At 55.8% G+C, this 22,995-nt stretch overlaps 1 protein-coding gene across 1 annotated transcript; it reads right to left on the reverse strand.

Moving 5' to 3' along the window:
• Positions 1-159: 159 nt before the first annotated feature.
• Positions 160-22,932, reverse strand: ZMAT5 (zinc finger matrin-type 5). The gene is made up of 6 exons (XM_086348634.1): positions 22,845-22,932; positions 10,752-10,906; positions 7,278-7,340; positions 5,276-5,356; positions 3,960-4,071; positions 160-557 (listed from the first exon to the last, which is right to left on the reverse strand). Exons 2-6 carry the CDS (start codon positions 10,876-10,878, stop codon positions 428-430), a joined length of 513 nt encoding a protein of 170 aa, XP_086204760.1. The 5' UTR covers positions 10,879-10,906; positions 22,845-22,932; the 3' UTR covers positions 160-427.
• Positions 22,933-22,995: the final 63 nt, after the last annotated feature.

Below are 22,995 nucleotides of genomic sequence, written 5' to 3' on the forward strand. Positions count from 1 at the left end.
TCCCGCCCGGCAGCGCTGAGCCTCCGCCGGCCCCTGAGGGAAGAGAAGGGCGCCAAGCACCGGTCAGCCCAGAGGACCACACCTCGCCCAACTCCCGACCCAGGGCCAGAGCGCCGAGCGGAGGGCGCCAGGCGAGCGGCAAGGGCAGCCACGCCGCTGTGGTGACAGACTTGCTTTATAAACATCCGGAAGGAAGTCCTCTGAGATGTCTCCTGAGGGGGTGGGCGTGGAGCGGCCTGGCACGGAGTCAGGACCAGGGCTGCACCTGGCTAGGGGCGGGCAGGGAGCACTCAGGCCTCAGAGAGGCCCAGGCTTGAGTTTCTGACGCTCCATGGGGTGCAGCAGGAGGGGGCCTCGGTGTCCGGCCGTAGGAGCCCTTCTCTTGGTTGTGGCCGACTCGTGAGCTCGCCACGCAGGGAGGAGGGGCTCAGCCCCACTGGACGCTGGGCTGCAGGGGCCACCCCCCAGGAGGCGGTGCCCGCAGGGACGGAGGCAGCTCCTGGACTGGCGGCCAGCCCACGGGGTACTGGAACACGGTAGCTCTCACCGGCTCGGCCCTAGACCCAAAGGGAAGGACGGAGAATTAAGAGTGGGGTGCTGCGGCCCAGGCTGGGGCACTACCCGCCCCCGCCCAGCTCACCCTCCCCACCACCGCAGCTGTGGCGGCCGCCCGGCCCCGCCTGAATCACCAGTTCAGGAAGGCAGAGCCTCAGAAACACGCGGGCCCTTTGAGCCTCCCCTCTAGGAATGCGCCCAAGGAAATAGTGGGGGTTGGGGGTAGAGACTGAGCTGTGAGAGATGGGAGGAACCTAAGGAGTCCACCTGTGGGGGAGGAATAAATGGATAAATATATATGCACGTTCACGGCAGAGAATGCTATGCAACCTGTGTGAGAACGCGGGCAGACTTATATGCACTGATGGGGAAAGGGGTCATGACATACTGTGTGAGGAGGGTAGAAAAAGCAGCTTATAAAATAATGTATATAGCATGATACTATTTTTGTTTAAAGATATATAACATATATAAATGCATAAAAAGAAAAAAACCTGGAAGACACAGCTAAATGTTAACAGTGGTTCTATCTGAGTGCTGCAATTATGGGTGATTTTTTTTCTACTTCTTTTATACTTTTCAAAGAAAAGTTTTACAAGCACGCAAGCCTTTGAAATCAGGAAAAAAAAATATTGTCTAAATTTTTTTTTTTTTTTAAAGCCTCATTTCTCACGCTACTCTCCTCCCCCTTAAGATCCACCATCCCGGGAGCCACCTCCTGGGGACCAGGGCCTGTTTGAAGCACCCACCCCAGTTGTGCCCAGCCTGGGGCAGCCCTCTCTCCTCAGGGAGTCTGCTCCACCTGCTGCCCTCCCACAACCGCTTGCTCCTGTTGGACTTGACCCCCACACAGGCTGCTGCTTGTGCTTCAGCCCCTTGCCCAGCCCTCCCCTCAACTCCCCATCCCCGGGCCCCGCATTCAGTGCAGGTGAGGTCCTGGCAGCTGTCGGCAGGCCTGGGGCCCCCGTGGCCAGCAGTCTGCAGGAGGAGAGGCCTGGAGGTTCGGGCCTCTTTCAGACCCGGAGCAGGGCTTCAGGATGCCTGGGGCCTCCCGTGGCGTGAGGACAGGGAAGTCCCTGCTCGGCTGTCTGCTGCCTGCTGGAAAGCACAGAGAGCGGCTCCCACCATGATTTATGGCGTCGGGGAGAGTTCATAAACTCCAGCAGCCGCAGAAAAGGGTGGGAGTGAGCGGGGAGGCCCCGAGGCTGCTGGAAGGGATGCCTGGCTGCTGGCCAAGCCCGGCTGCTCCACAGAGAGGGCGTGACCCAGCGGGGAGCCCTATCCTGCCTCTGGACCCCAGACAGATGCCCAGGCGGCCAAGGGCTCCCGCCAGGAGAAGGGCATGTTCCCCCGGCCCGCAGGCCCAAGCCGTCAGGGTGCACCCGTCCAGCCCGCACAGAGCAGACGGGGACCGTCACGGGGACAGGGGCAGCTTTCTCTTCTCTCTTGTTGTCCCCGGCCCTGGGCCCAGTTAGAGAGAGTCTCAGGGAGGCGCCTGGGCTGAACAGGAGCGCCCGGCTCGGAGAGGGGTGCAGAGGGGAGATTAAGACGGATCAAGTCACAATCTGAAGTGCCAACAATGGAAAGCGCAATGAGCCCTGGCCTGGCCAGGGATTAGCCTGCTGGTCTGAGGCCGGCCCCCACGTCCCAGCACTGCCCGCTCTGGCAGGTCCCTCAGGGTCAGTCTGCCAGGGTGGGGGTGGGGGACACGCAAGCAGCCCCCTCCAGCCTGCATCTCCCCTTCACCAGGAGGGCTGGCCAAGCTCTGCTCGGCCTGGGGGGGTCAGAGCCCTTGGGGCTGGGTGGCCCCAGGTGGGTCAGGCAGCCATCTGAGCCCTGGGTGTCCCCGGACGGGGGAAACAGACACACCCCAAGAGGTAGAGGGGCCACCAGACCCGTCCCCACCAGGCGCCCGTGGCACAAACACCCAGGAATGGTTCCCCGGGCCGGGCCCCTCTCCCCAAACGCTCTCCTCAGCCAGTGTGCTCCGGGCCGTGAGGGGGAGGCCCAGGGCGGGGCGGGCCAGGGGAGGGGAGACAGCTCAGCTAATGCTTGAAGGATGAGTCTGACTCTCCCAGGCAGACGTGGCGGGGGTGGGGGGCAGTTCCAGGCCGAGGAAATAGCACAAGGCGCCCCGAAATCAGGAACGCCCACCACATCTAAGCAGCTGCCAAGCGTCCTGACAACTGAGGCCAGACGGGGGAGGTGAGAAGGCGACCCCCACGGGCCACAGAGGCTGCAGAGAAGTTAGCCAGGGCCCTTCGAGGTGGGCGGAGTCCAGGCTCCCCTGAAGGGGAGGAGGCCCGGAGGGTTTCAGCAGGGGCCGGGCCGGGGAGCTCTCTAGAAGCTGGCTGGGGCAGCTGTGTGGAGGATGGACTGCCAAGGTCATAATGGCTCCTGACAGGACCAGAAAGAGGGGCTGTCACGCTCCGACCTAAGAGTCATGGCTGCACTGTGTGTTTTCAAGGTCGGGGGCACAGATTTAAAAGCAGGATTAATTTTAAAACAGCTTAACAAGCTCTCCTCACTGGGGCATGGAGAAGGCAGGAGGCTTGGCCCTCACCCCCTATTGGAGCCTCAAGGGGAGGCCTCACCCCACAGACTGTGCCGCCGGGCCGCAGGCCACGAGGCCCCACCGCAGACATCACCGATTCTGCAGCCCCAGTGCAGCCAGGCACGGGCGACCTCACCACGTCAGGCAGCTCCTGAGCACACCCCTTAGCCCTCTTCCTCCCTTCTCTCTCAATACCTGGTGGAAGGCCCCAGGAGCCCTGGCTCTGGCCTTGGCCGTGACCTTGAAGGGCAGAACCTGGGTTCCTGACCCAGGCTGCTCCCTATATAAGGGGTAAAGGGCACCCCGTCTACTCCTGGGCCTTCTGAGTGCTGGGCCCAGGCAGCAGCCGGGCCAGCCCCACCCCAGCCCCCTCCTCAAGGTCAACGGCGAGGAGTCTGTCACCCCCCTGTGCCATCCCAGCTCTGCCCGCTCAGAGCTGTGTGCCCCCCGACAAGTCACACCTCCCATGAGCCTCCCTTCCCCTTCTGCAGGGTCAGGGCAACGGTGGCCCTCTGGCAGGGTCTAGAGGGGACAGTGACCATGGTCAGGTCCCTCCCTCTGGGAAGGGATACCTGGTGATGTGGACTCAAGCTGGCTTGGGCACCTGCCCACCTTCAGCCTGTGCAGACTGCTATAAGGGGAGAGCCACCAAGGCTGGGCACGGGAGCCTACAAGTGAGTGCCCATCAGCCTCTGGCCAGGGCCTGGGGACCGAGAGCCCTGATGTGGGCCCCCTACGGAGTCCTATGTGGGCATCCATGTCTGGTCCCTGGGCAGTTGGTGGCGACAAGGGTGAGCTGGCTGGGGTCCTGCTCCTGGAGGGCACGGAGGGGGGACCCCGGGGCCTGTACCTGCTGCTTGGGGCGGAGCTCAGCCGCTTGGCTCGCTTCTCCAGCCAGTCCTCCAGGCAGACCTCAGGAAGCTCGGCGACATCCAGCGGCCACTCCCTGGCCCGCCTCTCCTCTGGGGGGACAGACAGACAGGCCTGAGTGAGGGGCATACTCACCCCCACGCTCCCACACGGCAGGTGGAAACTTGTGGGGCGGGGGGCACAGGCTGGGAGGCCAGGAGCAAAGCCTCTGGCCTGTCTCCACCTGCAGACACCTGCCTCCCCAGGCAGCTCCCCCGGGCCTCCCCCTGCTTCCTCATCAAATGGAGAGCAAACCCTGGCTGCCCCCCAGCTTTCTGGAGGTGGACACGGGATAATGCGTGTTGACAGCCTGGTCTTCAGGAGGGTCCAAACCCTCCCGGGGTCGGGGAGACAGCGAAGGCTGCAGAACAGGGCAGAGCCTGTGCACGCCTCACTCCACGGGCCTCCGGTTCTGAGAGATGGTGGTGGGGAGGAGCTGCAGATACAGCTGGTGGCTGGGATGCGCTGGTCCAGCCCATGGGCCTCACTTCTGCCCTGGAAAAGCGCTGAGAGGCCTCTGTCTGTGCCAGGGCTGCAGCCACACTGCCACCAGCCCCCCAGGGCAGGCACTGCCCACGGGGTCTGACGGTCAGAGGGGAGCGAGGCCCATCGGGGGATGAGGGCAAAGGCCAGGCCGCCCCAGACGCTCACTGGCCACGTGGACGGAGGCACCGTGCTCGCCAGGGGCTCACGCAAGGCTGCTTCTCCATGGGTTCAGTGAGGGGCAGCAGAAGATTGACAAAGACCACCTAAGAGGGAATTCCCTTTTCTCTAATTGCAGCGGTAAGAAGTGAATGGCAGACAAAGGTGGACAGGCCAGTCTCCAGGCGGACGCTGACCTCGCCTTTCCATAGAGCACCCTGAGGTCAGGGAAGGTGCTCTCTTCATCTCCGCGGACCCAGAGCGGCAACAGGGGATCTGCCAGGGGCCAAGCAGGGACCCCAAACACGTGGCCTGACTAAGGAAGGGCGGGTGGGTGTACAAGAATGAAGGGCAGGCTAGCAGGGCCCCAGTGGGGCTGAGGCACACCCTCAGGACTCCTGGGCAGGAAGCCATGCATCTCACTGTAAACCCAGCCGGGGACGCGGATGGGAGCTCCTGGCTCCTTCCCCACTCGTGCCCGGGGTGAACTGAAGGCGGCTCCTGATGCCACGGGCTACCGGACTTGGTGGTCACAAAAGAGGGGGTGGGGGGAGGCGCAGGGCAACAACCCCCCCAGCACCCCTGCCCCCAGCCCAGGGCCCCCCAGAGACGCACCCTCCACCTGGACGCTCAGCTCCTGCAGGTCTCTCTCTGACATGTGGGAGAAGCGGCAGTTGGAGCCAAAGTCGCACTGGCCTACAACGGGAGGACAGAATTAGTCACTGCTGGAACGGACTCCCCCACGGGCTGAGGGGCAGCCTGAGGAGGGGCCAGCTAGTGTCAGGGACTGAGGAGTGGCCACTCCAGCCCTGAAGAAGTAGCTGCACTCTCTCTGGCTGGGGCACAGGGGCTGACAGAACCGCCTGATGGTCCCCCAGGCCCTGCTCACAACCCTTCCCTGGCTGGAGACCAAAGTCCACTGTAGCTTAGAGTGAGTGAGTGAGTGAAAGTCGCTCAGTCATGTCCGACTCTTTGCGATCCCATAGAGTGTACGGTCCGTGGAATTCTCCAGGCCAGAATACTGGAGTGGGTAGTCTTTCCCTTCTCCGGGGGATCTTCCCAACCTAGAGATCGAACCCAAGTCTCTCGCATTGCAGGTGGATTCTTTACCAGCTGAGCCACAAGGGAAGCCCAAGAATATTGGAATGGGTAGCCTATCCCTTCTCCAGTGGCTCTTCCCGACCCAGGAATTGAACCGGGGTCTCCTGCATTGCAGGTGGATTCTTTACCAACTGAGCTATGAGGGAAGCCCCAGGGAAGCCCCTCTAGTGACTGGGTTCCATTAAGCCTCTGGAGGCTTGTCCCCTGTCAACTCCCCCTACCCCAGTCCCATCAAACTATGGTAGGACCCTGTGAGGGTCCTGCTTCCTCGTGCCCACCCCCCTGGCGGCCCCTGCCCATGGCTCATGGTTAGGGGTGGGGCACAAGTAGCTGGACTACTTCCCCAGAAAGGCTTTCACAGCAGCATTGTCAAGGAGGTACCAAGGTCCAGGGTGGCTTTCCGAATCTCAACTGTGGAGACTAAAAAGTATCTCAAACTAAGAGACTGTGGGGCTGGGGGAGGGATAAACTAAGACTGACATATACACTCTCCTGATATAAAATAGATAACCAATAAGAATCTGCTGTATAGCACGGGGAACTCTACTGAATACTCTGTAATGGCCTATATGAGAAAAGAATCTAAAACAAACAGTGGATATAAATACACGTGTAACTGAACCACTCTACCGTACACCCGAAACTAAGACAACACTGTAAACCCACTGGACGCCAATGAAAATTAGGAAAAAAACAAACACAGGGGATAGAGGTGTCCTAAGACAGCCTCGCGGACCACACCTGTTCAGGGGACACTGGGGGCTGCGCCGTCTTCTGAGGGGAGCGTAGCCGTTCACCCCGCTTTCCGAGGTCAACAGCAGTGCCTGTCCAGGTGCCAAGCTCCCTCTTACACCTTGCTAACCACCATGCTGTTGCTCTTTGCTTTGGCTGCAAGGAAACTCAGGGCCAGACCCTTAGTGAGCACACAGGACCTGGGGATCAGCCTGGAGGAGACGAGCTGCTCTCCGGCCTCGCCCTGTTCTTCCTAGCCTTGTTTTCACCTGCCTTTGGCTCCTTCACTTGCTGAGGTTTCTGTCTCTTGGAACTACATGCATCTTTATTAGCTGGGTACAGGGCAGTGAAAGCGACACCCAGCATCCTGTGTGTGAACTCTGAAGCTTCTCGCTGTTGTTGACCTGTTAGCATCTCCAGCTGTGCCTGCCAGGAGGGAGGGCGCGGTGAAGGTCGGGCTCCCAGGCTAACTTAATCAGCCAGTCTATTACACCCATCGGTGTCTCCTGGATTGACTCACAGGCTCTTGCTCACCCAGCGCTTGCTTGTCCTGGGTGACCTGATAAAATCACACGCTGAGGTCTGAAGAGCTGAGGACCAAGCCCTGGCTGTCATAAGGCACAAGCCCCTGGGAAGGCCCCCGGTGACTGAGATCATGAAGCAGGCTCAGGGTGGTGGCTGGGGTGAGGGCGGGGGGCGCGCTGTGCAGAGGTCCGGGCAGGCCAGATGGGTCCCAGGCAGGCGGGGGGGCAGGGAGGGACCTGGACCGAGCAGGGCACCTTACCTGTCAGTAGAAACTTCCGGCAGGGCCTCTTGTTCTGCTCATCCAGCAAGATGGCAGCTGCGTCTGCAAGGAGACAGGAGCTGGGCTCAGACTGTGGCTGCGGATGGGCACTTCCCACCACTGACACCAGGGAAGGGGAGAGCACCTCACCCAGTGAGGAGGGAAAGAGGGGACGACCACGGGCAGAGACGCGGGGAGAGGGAGCCGAGCCTCAGGAGACCTCAGCCCCACCCAGTCCAAAGCCAGGACAGGTGTGAGGTCAGGTCTGTCAACCATGCACGGCGGATCACCTGGGGAGTTTTTTTTAAGTCCTGTTATCGGATGGTTTCGGAGAAGGCAATGGCACCCCACTCCAGTACTCTTGCCTGGAGAGTCCCATGGATGGAGGAGCCTGGTGGGCTGCAGTCCATGGGGTCGCTAGGACACGACTGAGCGACTTCGCTTTCACTTTTCACTTTCATGCATTGTAGAAGGAAATGGCAACCCACTCTAGTGTTCTTGCCTGGAGAATCTCAGGGACGGGGGAGCCTGGTGGCTGCTGTCTATGGGGTCACACAGAGTCGGACACGACCGAAGCGACTTAGCATAGCATAGCATAGCATCAGATGGTTTAGTTGTTAAGCTATGTCTGACTCTTTTGCGACCCTATGGACTGTAGTCTGCCAGGCTCCTCTGTCCATGGGATTTTCCAGGCAAGAATACTGGAGTGGGTGGCCATTTCCTTCTCCAGAGGATCTTCCTGACCCAGGCATCAGACCCGCATCTCCTGTGTCTCTTGCACTGCAGGCGGATTCTTTACTGACCGAGTCACCAGGGAAGTGGGTTTCCCTGGCTTCCCTGGTGGCTCAGACCGTAAAGAATTCGCCCGCAGTGCAGGAGACCCAGGTTCAATCAGAAGACTTCTGCATACTGTCACTGCAACTTCCTGAGACTCTCTCTCATTCCCTTCTCCAGGGGATCTCTCCAACCCAGGGATCGAACCTGGGTCTCCTGCATTGCAGACCGATGCCTTACCATCGAGCCATCAGGGAATCCCATATTGAATATTAAATCTTACATGTTAGAATTTAAATTCTGTTTGGAGTTTAAACCTTGTGTGCTCCTTGGTGGGCAAGGAATCAGTTGGTCAAAATCTGTGAGTGAGTGAGCCGCACGAGGACAGTGCCCTGACAGAGCCCTCACGTTGCCCTGGAGGAGGGCGTGGCCAGGCCTGGGCTGTGCACTTTCCCTGTCTGTCCACCACCTTTTCCAGAGGCCACTGGGGTAAAGGAAAGACCAGGGGCTTCGGGGCCTAGGTTCACAGGACCCCAGGCAAACTGCTTAATCTCTCCAAGTCTTGGGTTCCCCACGTGTCAAATGGGAGGAAAACGCTCACCTGGCAGGGCTGCTGTGAACATTTAGTAAGTTAATGGATGGACAGCACTTGGCAGAGGACGTCACACATTAGAATTTTGCCAGGAAAGTGCAGCTGGGAGCAGCCTCAGCACCAGTGTCCCCGGTAATGCCAACATGCAGCCAGAAGTGGAAGCTCAAACAACAGGAGCAGTTCTTACTCCATGACCTCCCCATAAACCCATCATATACGCAAATAGGCCCATTTTGCAGATGGGAATACTGAGGTTCACGCAAGGAAAAGGGGCACAGACAGGAACTGGCAGTGCCAAGTTTGACCCCTAGCTGTGAGTCTCAAGCCCCTGCCCTTTCCCGTGTGGCTGCTGATTCCCTGGTGTTGGGCTTCCCTGATGGATCAGCAGGTAAAGAACCTGCCTGCAATGCAGGAGACACAGAAGGTGCGGGTTCAGTTCCTGGGTCAGGAAGATCCCCTGGAGGAGGAAATGGCAATCCACTCTAGTTCTTGTCTGGGAAATCCCTTGGACAGAGGAGCCTGGAGGGCTACAGTCCATAGGGTCACAAAGAGTTGGACACAACTGAGCAGCTGAGCACCAGCAGTGAGTAGCTGACTCTGATGGGGGCTCCTCACCTCCTCAGGTGGGCCAGCTGGTGGCCAGGGGCGGGGCTGGGCTGCTGAGGTCTGCAGTTAGTTACCAGAGGACTCACTCCCGCCTGCCTGCCGGAGCGTGGGTGGGGCTGGCAGCGTGGGGCGAGGTCCATCTGTCAGTACTAGGCCTGTTATTCAGCCCACCCCGCTGGTGCCAGAGGCTTCCCCTGGGGAGGTGGGCCCGTGGAAGGCATCTGGACACTGCTCAGAGCCTCCGCTGCCACCCATCTCCCAGGCAGGACAGTGAAACTGGAAGAGGGGCTGAGTCTGAGTCTTGACAAGGTTGTCAAGACAACCCTATGGGGAAGGGCTCCAGGCTGTCCAGCATCTGGCTGCTGGCTCCAACTCCAGCCACACGGCAGAAGCTCCAGGCAGCTTTTCAAGTCTACTGAGCCCCAGCCTGTCTTTCCCAGCTTCTGTTTTATTTCATCTGAGGGGAGGGCTTGAGAACTGTTAAAATGCTCCTCGGTGATGCTGAAGTGCACCCAGGGTTGAGAACCCCCAGCCCAGGCCCCGCCCCTCTGCTCGGCATTCAAGGCTCCTTGCGGTCTGACCGCATTGGTCCTTCTCGCTTCAGCTCTCCAGATGAACAGCTGCCCCGCTGCCCTGGGTCTGTTTGCTCGTTCATTGAGACATTTGCCCGGCAAACATTTCCCGAGCACGTCCTGGGCGCCAGGCGCTGTGCCAGGATGAGGATTTAGCAGAGGACAAGTCAGACCTGGTCCTTCCTTCCACTCCGACAGTCACACTAATCCATGCGGTTATGAGCGAGGTAAACAGCTAGCACGCGGCCAGATGACCTGCCCTGGCCCAGGGGTCAGAGAGGGCGTCCCGGAGGACTCTCTGGGGGAGGGCAGGACAGCAGGAAAGGCCTGGCAGCAGAGGGGACAGTACTGGCCGTGGCCAGTGTGGCTGGAGCTTGGAGGGAAAGGTCAGCAGGGCACGGAGGCCTGGACAGGACGGGGTTCCGCCCTGACCACGCTGTCATAACGGGGCGCAAGGTCATGGAGCAGAGGGGCCCTGTTTTATTCACCTTTCGGTCTTCAGAGCCTCTTGGGCAGCCAGGCACGCGCCAAATGCTCCCCAGCCCCGTGGCCAGCTTCAGCCCCTCCTCCTCGCCCTCTCTCCTGCGACAAGAACACCTGCTCAGGATGGAGCACGGGCTTGTCCCTAAGCTGTGGGCTGGAACACCAGCTCCTCAGAGAGGCCCTCTCCCTGTCCCTGGTGTACCCCAGAGCCTAGCAAGGGGTCTGAGAACGGAGCCTCCAGTCAGGACTGTGGGGAGAGGAATGCGCCTGCCACATGCCCCTCCGAGGGCCCGTCTGCCTCAGGGGCCAGCGGCCCGGGCCTCTCTCTCTGGCTCTTCAGAGAGCCCAGGCCAGGATGGTCGCTGGCCCACAGCGCTTCTCCATGGACGATCAGAGCGACTGGAGACCAGGGTTCCCCCGCCGGGCCGCCCGGCCTGCAATACTCACCTCGGAACATGTCGTACCAGAGCTTCTTGGCCTTGAGGTGCTGCAGCCCGTTCAGGTGCTTCTTGCGGTTGTGGAGGTTGTCCTGGAAGGACCGGTCGCAGTAGTCGCAGAAGTAACGCTTCCCCATGGTGACCCGCGCTGGGAGCTGCCACTGCCTGCAGGTCAGGGCGCTGGGTCAGAGCGTGGAGGGCACGCCACCAACCCACCTGGAGTGCAGAGGGGCGCGCCGGGGGCCTGGCCTGTGCCAGGGGAGGAAGGCTCCCAGACAGCCTGGGAGGAACCACACGGGCAGATACTCAGAGCCTGCCTGCGATGCCACATTCTGGAGGGACTGTTTGACAATCCTACTTTTTTACCCCCCTCAATTTTATTTCATTTTTTCAATTTTGTTATTTCTTTGGCCCTGCCACATAGCATGTGGGATCTTAGTTCCCCAACCAGGGATGGAAACTGTACCCCCTGCGCTGGAAGTGTGGAGTCTTAACTGCTGGGGCGCCAGGAAAGTCCCTCTTTTAACAATGCTGATGCCCAGCTTCTACCCCAGGCCGGTGAGAGCAGAGCCACTGTGGGTGAGGCCGAGGGCATCAGCCTGTTTCAATGCTCCCGGGGGTTCTCACCTGCAGCCAGGCTGGAGAAGGCCACCTGCCCGCCACTGGCCGGCCCCCCGCAGGGCCCCCCACACCTCTCATCTCCCCTCTCAGAGCTGTGCTCCTTCCATCTTTGCTCAAACACTACCTTCTCAGTAATCTCCCGGACTACTTCATTGAAAATGGCAGAACCTCCGCTTGGCTTTTCCCATTCCCTGCTCCACTTTACCACCTTTGAAGTAATGTTATTTGTTATGTTTATTATATTGTTTCTTCAAGAGGAATATACATGCCTGCGGGCTGGGATATTTTTGTTTTGTGTGTTGCTGCAGCCCCCAAAGTGGTGCACAGTACAGAGAAGGCTACCAAATGTGTGTTGAACAAATGAATTAATTCCCATTTTCCTTATGGGAACAACAGGTTCAGACAGAGGAAGTGACTTGCCCAAGGTCACACTCTGGTACGTGGAAGGCAACCCCCGGTGCCCGACGATCCCGCCGCCGGTGTCCGCCCTTCCATAGTCAGCTCAAGGCTTAGAGAAGCCAGAGGGCTCGGGCAGACATGCAGGCACTGATGGCTCAGGTGGTGATCACGGAGGAAAACGAAACAGTTCAGGGTCTTCAGACCCATAAGGCCCCTCACTGGTGGTAACCACCGCAGCCAGAGGCAGGTGGCAACTCTGTGGCTCATGGCCAGCCCTTGGGTCCCCATTTGGTGTCACGAGACGAGAGGACAGACGGGTCCACTTGGGGCCATCAAGTGGGATAGGCAAAGGGCTGAGCCCAGAATCTTCCCACACCTTTCAGGTCCTACAGTCTGACCCCTCCTTTCCCAGAGCGGGAGAGGGAAAGTGACTTCCCCAAGGGTCACCAGGTAACAGCCCAGGCCAGCAGCAGAAACCCCCGCCTCCTGGGGCCCGGAGAATACAGTTAAAGCTGAGAGCCGATCCACAGGGCAGCCAGAGGGGGATAGATACATCTTGGGATGTATCCCTCCTGATAATGGGGAGGGACACAGAGACAAACGAACCCCCTGGAGAAGGCCGCTCCTGTGGCAGACAGCAGCCATTAAGTCAAGGGCAGTAATGGGATCAGGAGCAGACAGTCACTCAAAATGAAAACGTATAAAACCTCTCTTCTCCTATTACTGCTGAGAAACCACATCCCAGACACACGGACTTGATATATTAAATTTGGCAGCTCTAATACACCCCGTCTTGCCAATAAACTTATAGGAATTGGATTGAAATTGTAAGAGATGAACGTTTAACGGCGGAGTGCTTAACCAAGCCGTTCACGAGGCCTGAAGCAGCTCAGAGGAGAGGAACGGGCAGGGGGAAGGGCCAGGGGAGGGGCGTCCCTCGGGAGGCTGTGATGGAACGGGGCACTTGGCAGACTCCCCTGAGCAAAACCCCCCAGGGCACTGGGAAGCCAGCTGTGTGACACCAGACCCCTCCAGGCCTCTACATTCAAGCTAGGAATACGGGGCAATGGGTCTGACTGGCTGGCTAATTGCTTAGAGAGCAGCACACAGAAGTTTGCTTATCCAAATGAATTATTAGTAAAAGAGAAATAGCAATAGAGGGCTTCCCTGGTGGGCTCAGTGGTAAAGAACCCGCCTGCCAATGCAGGAGATGGGGGCTCGACCCGTCGGTTGGGAAGATACCCTGGAGAAGGAAATGGCTACCCACTCCATTATTCTTGCCTGGAGAATCCATGGACAAAAGAGCCTGGTGGGCTATAGTCCATGGGGTCGCAAAAGAGTCAGTTGCGACTTAGCAACGTAAATGACGCTAACGATGTCTGGCATTGCTCGAGCGCAGGATAAATGTCATGTAGTATGTGGTTCCACCGAGCACCTACCACAGGCCAGCACTGGGCTCAAAGCTCTAGAAGGCGTCCTCTCTCTGAATCCTCAGGACAACCGGTGAGGTTTCAGATGAGGGCTCTGAGACTCCCAGAAGGGAAATGACTGAGCCAAGATCACGCTGCTGGAGAGCGGCCAGGCCTGGCTGAGAACACAGCGGGGATGGCTCTGGAGCCCACACTCCCCACGGCTAAGAGAGTCTCCTCCCAACAGATCACACCGATGACAGCTTTCCTCTGCTGTTTACTCACAACACCCCCAGGACCACATGGCCCCTTCAAGTCTCAGGAGGTATGTATCATGATCCCATTTACAAAGGAGGAAACTGAGGCTCAGAGAGGGGCTGGGGTGCTCCAGATCACACCTCCAGGAAGAATAGCAAGTCTCGTCACGCCCGGAGCTCAAGTCTGCTGGAAAAGCCATCCACCAACCCACCAGGAAATGAAGATTACACACCCCTCCCTCAACCTACCCAGTGACACCAGTTCAAATGATGAGCGCTTCGGGCTGGGCTGCGTGTGTCTGTGTTTTCCCGTCTCTCACATACACAAACCTCAGGGGACACACCAGTCTCAGCTGAGGGCTGCCGCAGCAGCAACACCCACCCATGCCTCCTCCCCGCTGCCCACCCGAGCCACCCCTCATTGGGCAGGGAAGTGCTCAGCTGTCCATCCCATCCCGGCTCTGCCAGGCTGTGGCTCTGTCCCGTGCCCTCTCCAGGCCTCAGTCTCCCCACATGGAAAGCAGGAGGTAGGCAGCTAGGCCAGGAGATCTCTAAAAGCACAAAGACAGACAGACACACACACACACACACACAGAGACACATAACAGAGAGCCTGGCCCACAGCAGGCCCTCAAGAGACACTGTCCGTCATCACCATCATTATTGCTGGCCTCCAAAAAGCCAGGGTATCAGTGCCCAAGTGACCTCTGTGATCAGCTGCTCCATAATACAGATGAGGAAAGCGAGGCCAGGAGAGGGGAAGTGAGCCGTCCGCAGCACCCAGCACAAGGCGGCACGAGACTAGTTCGCAGCCCCCATGGCAGCCTAAGACCCCCGCCTGCCCTGCAGCTGTGCGGCCCCCACCCCCCCACCCCCCGCCTCGTGCCCCGGAATGCGGTTGGGGGAGTAGAGCAGCTTTACAGGGGCCAGCACTTCCTGCCGCCTTCACAGGCCTGACCCCAGGAGGCAGAGGCCCTGTCCCTGGGCAGAAGCTGGCCCCCAGCAAGGTGACCTTGGCCGGGTACCGCCCAGGTGTGAACCTCCAGGGCTCCCGACCTCCTGCTCCAGTGTCCTGGCGCACATTAGGAGGGGCTGCGGCTGCAGAGCCCTCTGGACAGACACACAACTCGGCAGGCGGAGTGTGCCAGGAGTCCTTGCACAGGGCACAGCCTGCACCACCGCACTTGGCAGTCCTGAGAGGGAGGCCAGGGCAGGGGCGGGGGTGGGGACGGCCAGCCATGTCCTGGCGCCCAGATGCCAGCATGGGGTGCTGAGTAAGCGGGCCCTCTCCGCAGCCGTGATTCATCCCCGTCCTCCGAGGACGCTCTGCACCATGTGAGCGCAGCCCCGTCCGGGAACACAGGACCAGCCGGCTCCGCTCCCGCGCCGGGAACACAGGCGGCACTGCCCGCCCACTCCTGGAGACCAGGTCTGCAGTGGCGACAGCATCTGCTGGCTCCCTGGACCTGTGCCAGGTGACAGAGTGGCTCCTCGTGACCACTGGCAGAGGGCAAGGCTGGGGGGGACCACCTTCTGGGGTCACACAGGCCTGGGTTTGAGTTCCAGCTCTACCGCTTATCAGCTGGGTGACCTCTGGAAAGTCCTTTTCACCTCCCAGGGTCTGTCCTCAGCTAGAAAACGGGAACCCCGCCGCCGCTGTGAATTTACCACCGCGGAGAGTGGAGGCTGTGACTGCTGTTGCCATCGTCACCCGGGGGGCTCACTCCTCCCCCCTGATTCAAAACTGCAGCCAAAGTCTCAGCAGCAGACACGTCTGTCCCTCTCGCCACCTGCTCTGTTTTCCAGAGCTCGTCTCACACGCTGATTTACTGTCAAACGGGCTGCGTCCCCGCTAGAAGACAGCTCCACCAGGGCAGAGAGCGCTGTCTGTCCGTCCGGAGGCTGCACCTGGTCAAACGCAGCGTGGCTGCTGGGACGAGCGAGGGACCTGCCCACCTGCCCGAGGCCTCGTGCCACCTGCTCACCGGCTCACCCACCCTCTTCTCCATAAGCTTGAATATGGGGACGAGCATGAGGACTAGAAGAGAGACACGAGCCCCCCAGGGCGAGTCTGCCACCCTCCCCGTAGGGCTTCTGTCCCCAGCAGAGCCCCCCGGCCCACTTAGCCCACACCCGGCGGGCTCGAGGAAAGGATGACCAATGAGCTGAGATGCGGGGAGGAGGAGAAGGGAAGAAAAGAGAGTCAGATTTGACTCGCGAGGCATTCTCTTGCCTGATCCTCACAGACCCCTGAGCAGACACCAGGACGTCCATTTCACAGGTGGGGACACACATTCAGAAACACTCACTTCCTAATTTGCTCAAAGCCGCGACTGGGAGAGACCCTGATGGCCTCTCATCAACCCGAGCGCTGCGGGAGGGCCGGCGGGCGCACCCCAGGCACCTGCTGCAGCTGCAGGGCCGCCTCTCGCCCGGGGCCCAGCGCCCCCCCGCCCCCGAGGCTGCGCTACTGATATTCTCAGTTCCTTTTATCGCGAGCAGCTCGGGTCCAGAGCTGGCTTTGGCACAAGGCTAAAATAAGCCAACAGCTCGGCCGCGGGGGCTGGGAGGCAGCCTGTAATGATCCAGGCTTGTGCTCTCCACACGCTGCCCTCGGGCTCACCTGTCATTTCCTCTGACTACGGCACCGCCAGACCCCAGGTAAACAGCAAGCCTCAGCCAGAGGGCGGCTCTGTGGCGCGCCCACTAGGAGCGCGGCAACATCCCAGCATCGCATATGCCCGCCCCTGGAGTCGGTGGCATCAGACCCGCCCCACACGGGAGGCCTGCAGACTGCCTGCTTGGGACCCAGCCCCAACAGCAGCGCCTAGGAGGCCCAAATGTCTCCCCTGATGGGACCCCCGAGATGCTAAGGGTCTCCCTCAGATGCCCTCGGGGTCTTGTAGCAACCACGCAGCTCTCTCATCCTGACCTCCTGAAACGACAGAGCTCCAAAGAGGAGAGGTAAAAAATCACCCGAAGGAGGCTCTTGAACCACACGCCCCAATTCCAAAACATCTCTGCCCTTCCCTTCTCCACCCTCCCCCCACCACCCCCAAGCCTGGGCTCCCAATACCACAGGACTCTCTGCCACGGCTGCCCAAGTCACATCTCACCCTTTCACACGGAGACCAGCCTCCCCCTGCCCTTTATTTCCTTTTTCTCACATTTTTATTTCAATAACATCTGGTTTGTCGTTGTTATTTAGTCGCTAAGTCATGTCTGACTCAGAGATCCCATGGACTATAGCCCGCCGGGCTCTTCTGTCCATGGAATTTCCCAGACAAGAATACCAGAGTGGGTAGCCATTCCCTTCTCCAAGGGATCTTCCCAGACCAGGAATCGAACCCCTGTCTCCTGCATTGGCAGGCGGGTTCTGGACCAGCCTCCTTAGTTCAGCCCACCCTGGGCAGCATCAGATCAACCCTCTGAAAACAACTCCTCAAATTTTTCCATTGCTCCTGGTGAGGAGCTTATTAAAAATGAAACCTCCTGAACCGGATCCTCAGGAATTCTGACTCAGCAGATCTGGAGAAATCTGCATTCTAACCAGTGAGTCTAGCAGCCCCCTAGCAGATACCGTCTATGGGGTCGCACAGAGTCGGACACGACTGAAGCGACTTAGCAGCAGCAGCAGCAGATACCCCGAAGAAACAAAAGCCTGGAGAACTGAGGTTCCACTCTTCATCAACCTTCTCTTCCCCTGCATGCCACCGGCAGCCTCTGCTGAAGGCAGTCACTCTGGGTGGACACAGCCCCCAAATTCGTGTCCCAGTTGGAAATCTGCTGGTCTACAAACACCCTCCGTGTGCTGAAACCCCGACTTGACCGGAAAGCAAAGCATAACTCAGAAAAGTGGATAAAACACTTTTCTTACTAGCTAAGTCTCCTGTCACACTCCAGGAGAGTTTAAAACTGAAAATAGAGGACTTCCCCAGTGGTCCAGCAGTTAAGAATCCACCTGCCAATGCAGGGGACACAGGTTCGATCCCAGGTTCGGGAAGATTCCACATGCTATGGCAGCAATTAGGCCCATGTGCCACAATTACCAGGCCTGCGCTCTAGAGCCTGGGCTCCTCAACAAAGAGAAGCTCCGCCCTCCACAAGGAGTGAAAGCCTGCGCACAGCAATGAAGACCCAGCACGGTAAAAAAGAACAAATGAATACATCTTTTTTTTCTTTTTTAAAGATATATGTAAGGAATTTGACTGGGATTCCCTGATAGCTCTGTTGGTAAAGAATCCACCTGCAATTCAGGAGACCCTGGTTTGATTCCCGGGTCGGGAAGATCTGCTGGAGGAGGGATAGGCTACCCATTCCAGTATTCTTGGGCTTCTCTTGTGGCTCAGCTGGTAAAGAATCCACTGCAATGTGGGACAACTGGGCTCGATCCCTGAGTTGGGAAGATCCCCTGGAGAAGGGAAAGGCTACCCACTCCAGTATTCTGGCCTGAAGAATTTCATGGACTGTAGAGTCCACGGGGTCGCAAAGAATCTGATGCGACTTTCACTTTTCATGGAATTTGATTAATGTAGACAATCAATTTTTAGAAAAGAAAATAGAGGTAGAAGAGCAAATAATTTGCTCAAATAATCTGAGTTAAGCAAAGCATAACTCAGAAAAGTGGATAAAACACTTTTCTTTGACTGGATTTCAAACACTTTTCTGCTAGGGGGTGCTAGACTCCCTGGTTAGAATGCAAATTTCTCTCGATTACTGTATTAATGTTCTTGTCCTAAGTTTATTAATAATCAGTGTATACTTGGTATTTAAAAGTATCTCACTGAAAAGAATTTCTATTGAGTATACAAGAGAAAAGCATGGTTTTTCAGGAATTGATTAAATTGATTCCAATTTAAAATATATAAAAATTAAAACTTGTAGTTAGATAATTGATAAAATGGGCTTCCCAGTGGGTGCAGTGGTAGACAATCTGCCTGCCAATGCAGGAGATGTGGACTCAATCCCTGGGTCAGGAAGATCCTCTGGAGGAGGAAATGGCAACCCATGCCAGTATTCTTGCCTAGAAAATCCCATGGTCAGAAGAGCCCAGCGGGCTACAGTTCATGGGGTCACAAAGAGTCTGACATGACTGAGTGGCCGAGCACAAGCATACGACTGATAAATTACCTGTCAGTGATTCTATGAGACTTGTTATTCTAAGTTGAGGAGTTAGCAATGGTTGGAAACGCTGGCTGCGTATTAAACTCCTGCACGCAACACCTGGGGTGCTAGAAAAGCTTCTAAGAGTGCCCCCCATGTTCTCATCTCATGACAGAGATGGAACCAGTATTTTTTGAATCCCCAGAATGAGAAAATGTGACATAAGAGAACATGACTAAGTCTGTTTAAAGTATCAAACTGTTTACAATAACTTAAAATTTATCACATTTATAAATTTAATTTATTGGCTTTTCTAGTTAATTGTTTAAGTATTCTGGGGATATTATACTTATTAGGGTATATCTCTGAAGTATTTAAAAGGAAAATCAAATATATTAAATGTATAAGTGGAATTAAATGTGTAAGGGAATGTAATTGGGCTAAAGATAGGGCTGAATGTTAAAAGGAATTTTGTTTGCTCAACTTAAGTTCAAATATTAATCAAAGGGAAAGTAAAGGTTATTTTTCTTATTTTTTTAGGTTTACACATAGAATAATAATTTCTAAACTGAAAGCAATAGCTTAAAGAAAATTCGATTTTTTTATAAAGTCTTGCTCCAAAATGAGAATTAACTAAAAAGGCAAAAAAATAAAAATAAGCCACACCTTAACTCCCTGTGGTCCCTACCCATCTCACCTAAAATAATTCCTCCCTCCTCTTAACTCACCATCAGCCAGACTAGCTGTCAGCAAGATACAAGTGTTCTTTCCCAGAAGCTTCACAACCTCCTGCCCCAACGGGCTACCAAGATGCTTTGCAAATAGAAAATAACTGGTCATGGTTATAGAGCATTTCACATTTTCCCTCCCCATCCCCTAATAAGACATTACAGTTGCTTTTACAAGTCAGAGGTGGATCCAGGTTTCCAGTCCGGTCCCTGCTGTTCGATGCCACACCTACACAAATGACTTATCCCTGGCTCAGACCTCTCCTTTGAACTCCAGACTCATATCGCTAGTACCCTCTGCACAGAAGCAGTGGCAGATTTTACTTTCTTGGGCTCCAAAATCACTGTGGACAGTGACTGAAGCCATGAAATTAAAAGACGCTTGCTCCTTGGAAGGGAAGCCATGACAAACCTAGACAACGTAGTAAAAACAGAAACATCACTTTGCCGACAAAGCTCCACGTGGTCAGAGCTGTGGTTTCTCCAGCAGTCATGTACGGATATGAGTCGGACCATAAAGAAGGCTGAGCACCGAAGAACTGAAGCTTTTGAACTGTGGTGCTGGAGAAGACTCCTGAGAGTCCCTTGGACTGCAAGGAAATCAAACCAGTCAAGGAAAGGAAATCAACCTTGAATGTTCCTGGGAAGGACTGATGATGAAGCTAAAGCTGCAATACTTTGGCTACTTGATGCAAAAAGCTGTCTCACTGGAAAAGACCTGATGCTGGGAGAGATCAAAGGCAAAAGGAGAAGAGGGCGGCAGAGGATGAGATGGTTAGACAGCATCACCCACTAAATGGACATGCATATGAGCAAACTCTGGGAGATAGTGGAGGACAGAGGAGCCTGGTGTGCTGCAGTCCATGGGGTCACAAAGAGTCAGACACCATTTAGCGACTGAACAACAACCACCTCCACTTGACATCTAAGGAGCAGTTCAAGCTTAACATGGCCAAAGAGAAGCTAAAATCATTCCTTTGATTTTAAGTTGCTGAAGTCAAAACTTTGATGTCATCCTCGATTTCTCTTTCCGGTACCCCCTACATCACTCACCTAGAGCCAGACATCCTGGAATATGAAGTCAAGTGGGCCTTAGGAAGCATCACTAAGAACAAAGCTAGTAGAGCTGATGGAATTCCACTGAGCTATTTCAAATCCTAAAGGATGATGCTGTGAAAGTGCTGCACTCAATATGCCAGCAAATTTGGAAAACTCAGCAGTGGCACGGGACTGGAAAAGGTCAGTTTTCATTCCAATCCCAAAGAAAAGCAACGCCAAAGAATGCTCAAACTACCGCACAATTGCACTCATCTCACACGCTAGTAAAGTAATGTTCAAAATTCTCCAAGCCAGGCTTCAACAATACATGAACCGTGAACTTCCAGATGTTCAAGCTGGATTTAGAAAAGGCAGAGGAACCAGAGATCAAATTGCCAACATCTGCTAGATCATCAAAAAAGCAAGAGAGTTCCAGAAACACATCTATTTCTGCTTTATTGACTATGCCAAAGCCTTTGACTGTGTAGACCACAACAAACTGGAAAATTCTGAAAGAGATGGGAATACCAGACCACCTGACCTGCCTCCTCAGAAATCTGTATGCAGGTCAGGAAGCAACAGTAACAACTGGACATGGAACAACAGACTGGTTCCGAATAGGAAAAGGAGTATGTCAAGGCTGTATATTGTCACCCTGCTTATTTAACTTATATGCAGAGTACATCATGAGAAACGCTGGGCTGGAGGAAGCACAAGCTGGAATCAAGACTGCCGGGAGAAATATCAATAACCTCAGACATGCAGATGACACCACCCTTATGGCAGAAAGTGAAGAGGAACTAAAGAGCCTCTTGATGAAAGTGAAAGAGGAGAGTGAAAAAGTTGGCTTAAAGCTCAACATTCAGAAAACTAAGATCATGGCATCCGGTCCCATCACTTCATGGCAAATACATGGGGGAAACAGTGGAAACAGTGTCAGACTTTATTATTTGGGGCTCCAAAATCACTGTAGATGGTGTAGCTGGCAGCTATGAAATTAAAAGATGCTTACTCCTTGGAAGGAAAGTTATGACCAACCTAGATAGCATATTCAAAAGCAGAGACATTACTTTGCCAACAAAGATCCATCTAGGCAAGGCTATGGTTTTTCCAGTAGTCATGTATGGATGTCAGAGTTGGACTATAAAGAAAGCTGAGCGCCGAAGAATTGATGCTTTTGAACTGTGGTGTTGAAGAAGACTCTTGAGAGTCCTTGGACTACAAGGAGATCCAACCAGTCCATCCTAAAAGAGATCGATCAGTCCTGGGTGTTCATTGGAAGGACTGATGTTGAAGCTCAAACTCCAATGTTTTGGCCACCTGATGTGAAGAGCTGACTCATTGGAAAAGACCCTGATTCTGGGAAAGATTGAGGGCAGGAGGAGAAGGGGATGACAGAGGATGAGATGGTTGGATGGCATCACCGACTCAATGGACCTCAGTTTGAGTAAACTCCGAGAGTTGGTGATGGACAGGGAGGCCCGGCGTGCAAAGGGTCAGACACAACTGAGCAACTGAACTGAACCCCCTACATGCATCTGTCAGCTTGTTCCGTTTGACCCACCCCCTAAATACATTCCAAATCTGATCACTACTCTAATCCACACCCTAATCTAAATTACCATCCAGCCTCCACTCCCACCACAGCAACTTCCCCTCTTCAGTCTGATCCCTGGAGAGCAGCCAGAAATGACCTTGAAAGTAAATCAGATCATGTCACACCCCAGCTTAAAATCCATCAGTGGCTTCCTAGTGCAATAAGGAAAAATAAGACTTTTTACTGTGGCTTACAAGGCCAGATATGAGCTGATCTGAGCTCCTCACAGTCCATTCTACTTTTTCCCCTGGAACACCCCAGGACAGAGCAGTCTCAAGGCCTTTGCACCAATGTTTTCCTGTTTGAACTGCTACTATTCATTCACTCAGGTCTAAGGTTAAGTGTCTTCTTGGGCACCCTGGCTAAAATATTACCACCACTCCCTCCCCAATCAACCTGTCTTCTGCTCTTCTAAGTATTACTTGTTATTACTGCCCCTCCCCACACACATTAGAAGGAGCGCTTCATGAGGGCAGGGACTTGTTCACCGCTGGATCCGCAGCGTTGTGCCCAGGGCCTCTTAGAAAACATTTACTGGATCGCCCTCGTCCTCCTAAGTTCTTGCTATTTCTATTCCCCAGAAGGAATAAGTGGATCTAGGTCTCCCGTCTTCCAAGCCAGGTTGTCAGCTTGCGAAACCCAGGGATGAGGAGTATAGAAAGCAGGGGCAGAATCGCCTCTTCCCCGGGGGTCGGACAGAGGGATTCAGCCCCCTGGACCCGACTTGTTGCCATAGGTTCCAACTCTAGACCTAGACTTGGGGCTGACAGAGGCGACAGGAATGGGAACAAGCTTGAGATAGGGCATCCAGGCCTCGCCCATGTATCCAGTCCACGTCGTGTTAAACTGCGCGGCCCGCCGCGGGGCTCGCCGATCTAGTTGGAAGAGCCCAAGTCCTCCCGCGGGGGGTAAGGAGAAACTCTCCCTCGATGTCCCCTTCACAGAACATACCTGGTTCTGCGGGGCCCGACGGCTCCGAGCTCCTCCTCCGGCGCCCTCACGCCGTGAACTGCTTGCTGGGATTCGTAGTCCTCCCGTTGGGGAGAGGCCCGCCCTTCCCAGAAACCTTTGCGAATCAAAGCGGAAACAGAGCGGAAGTGGA

This window comes from Bos grunniens, chromosome 17, assembly GCF_055505025.1.
Source record: "Bos grunniens cultivar Pamir isolate PY7600 chromosome 17, Bosgru_T2T1.0, whole genome shotgun sequence".
Taxonomy (NCBI): Eukaryota; Metazoa; Chordata; class Mammalia; order Artiodactyla; family Bovidae; genus Bos; species Bos grunniens.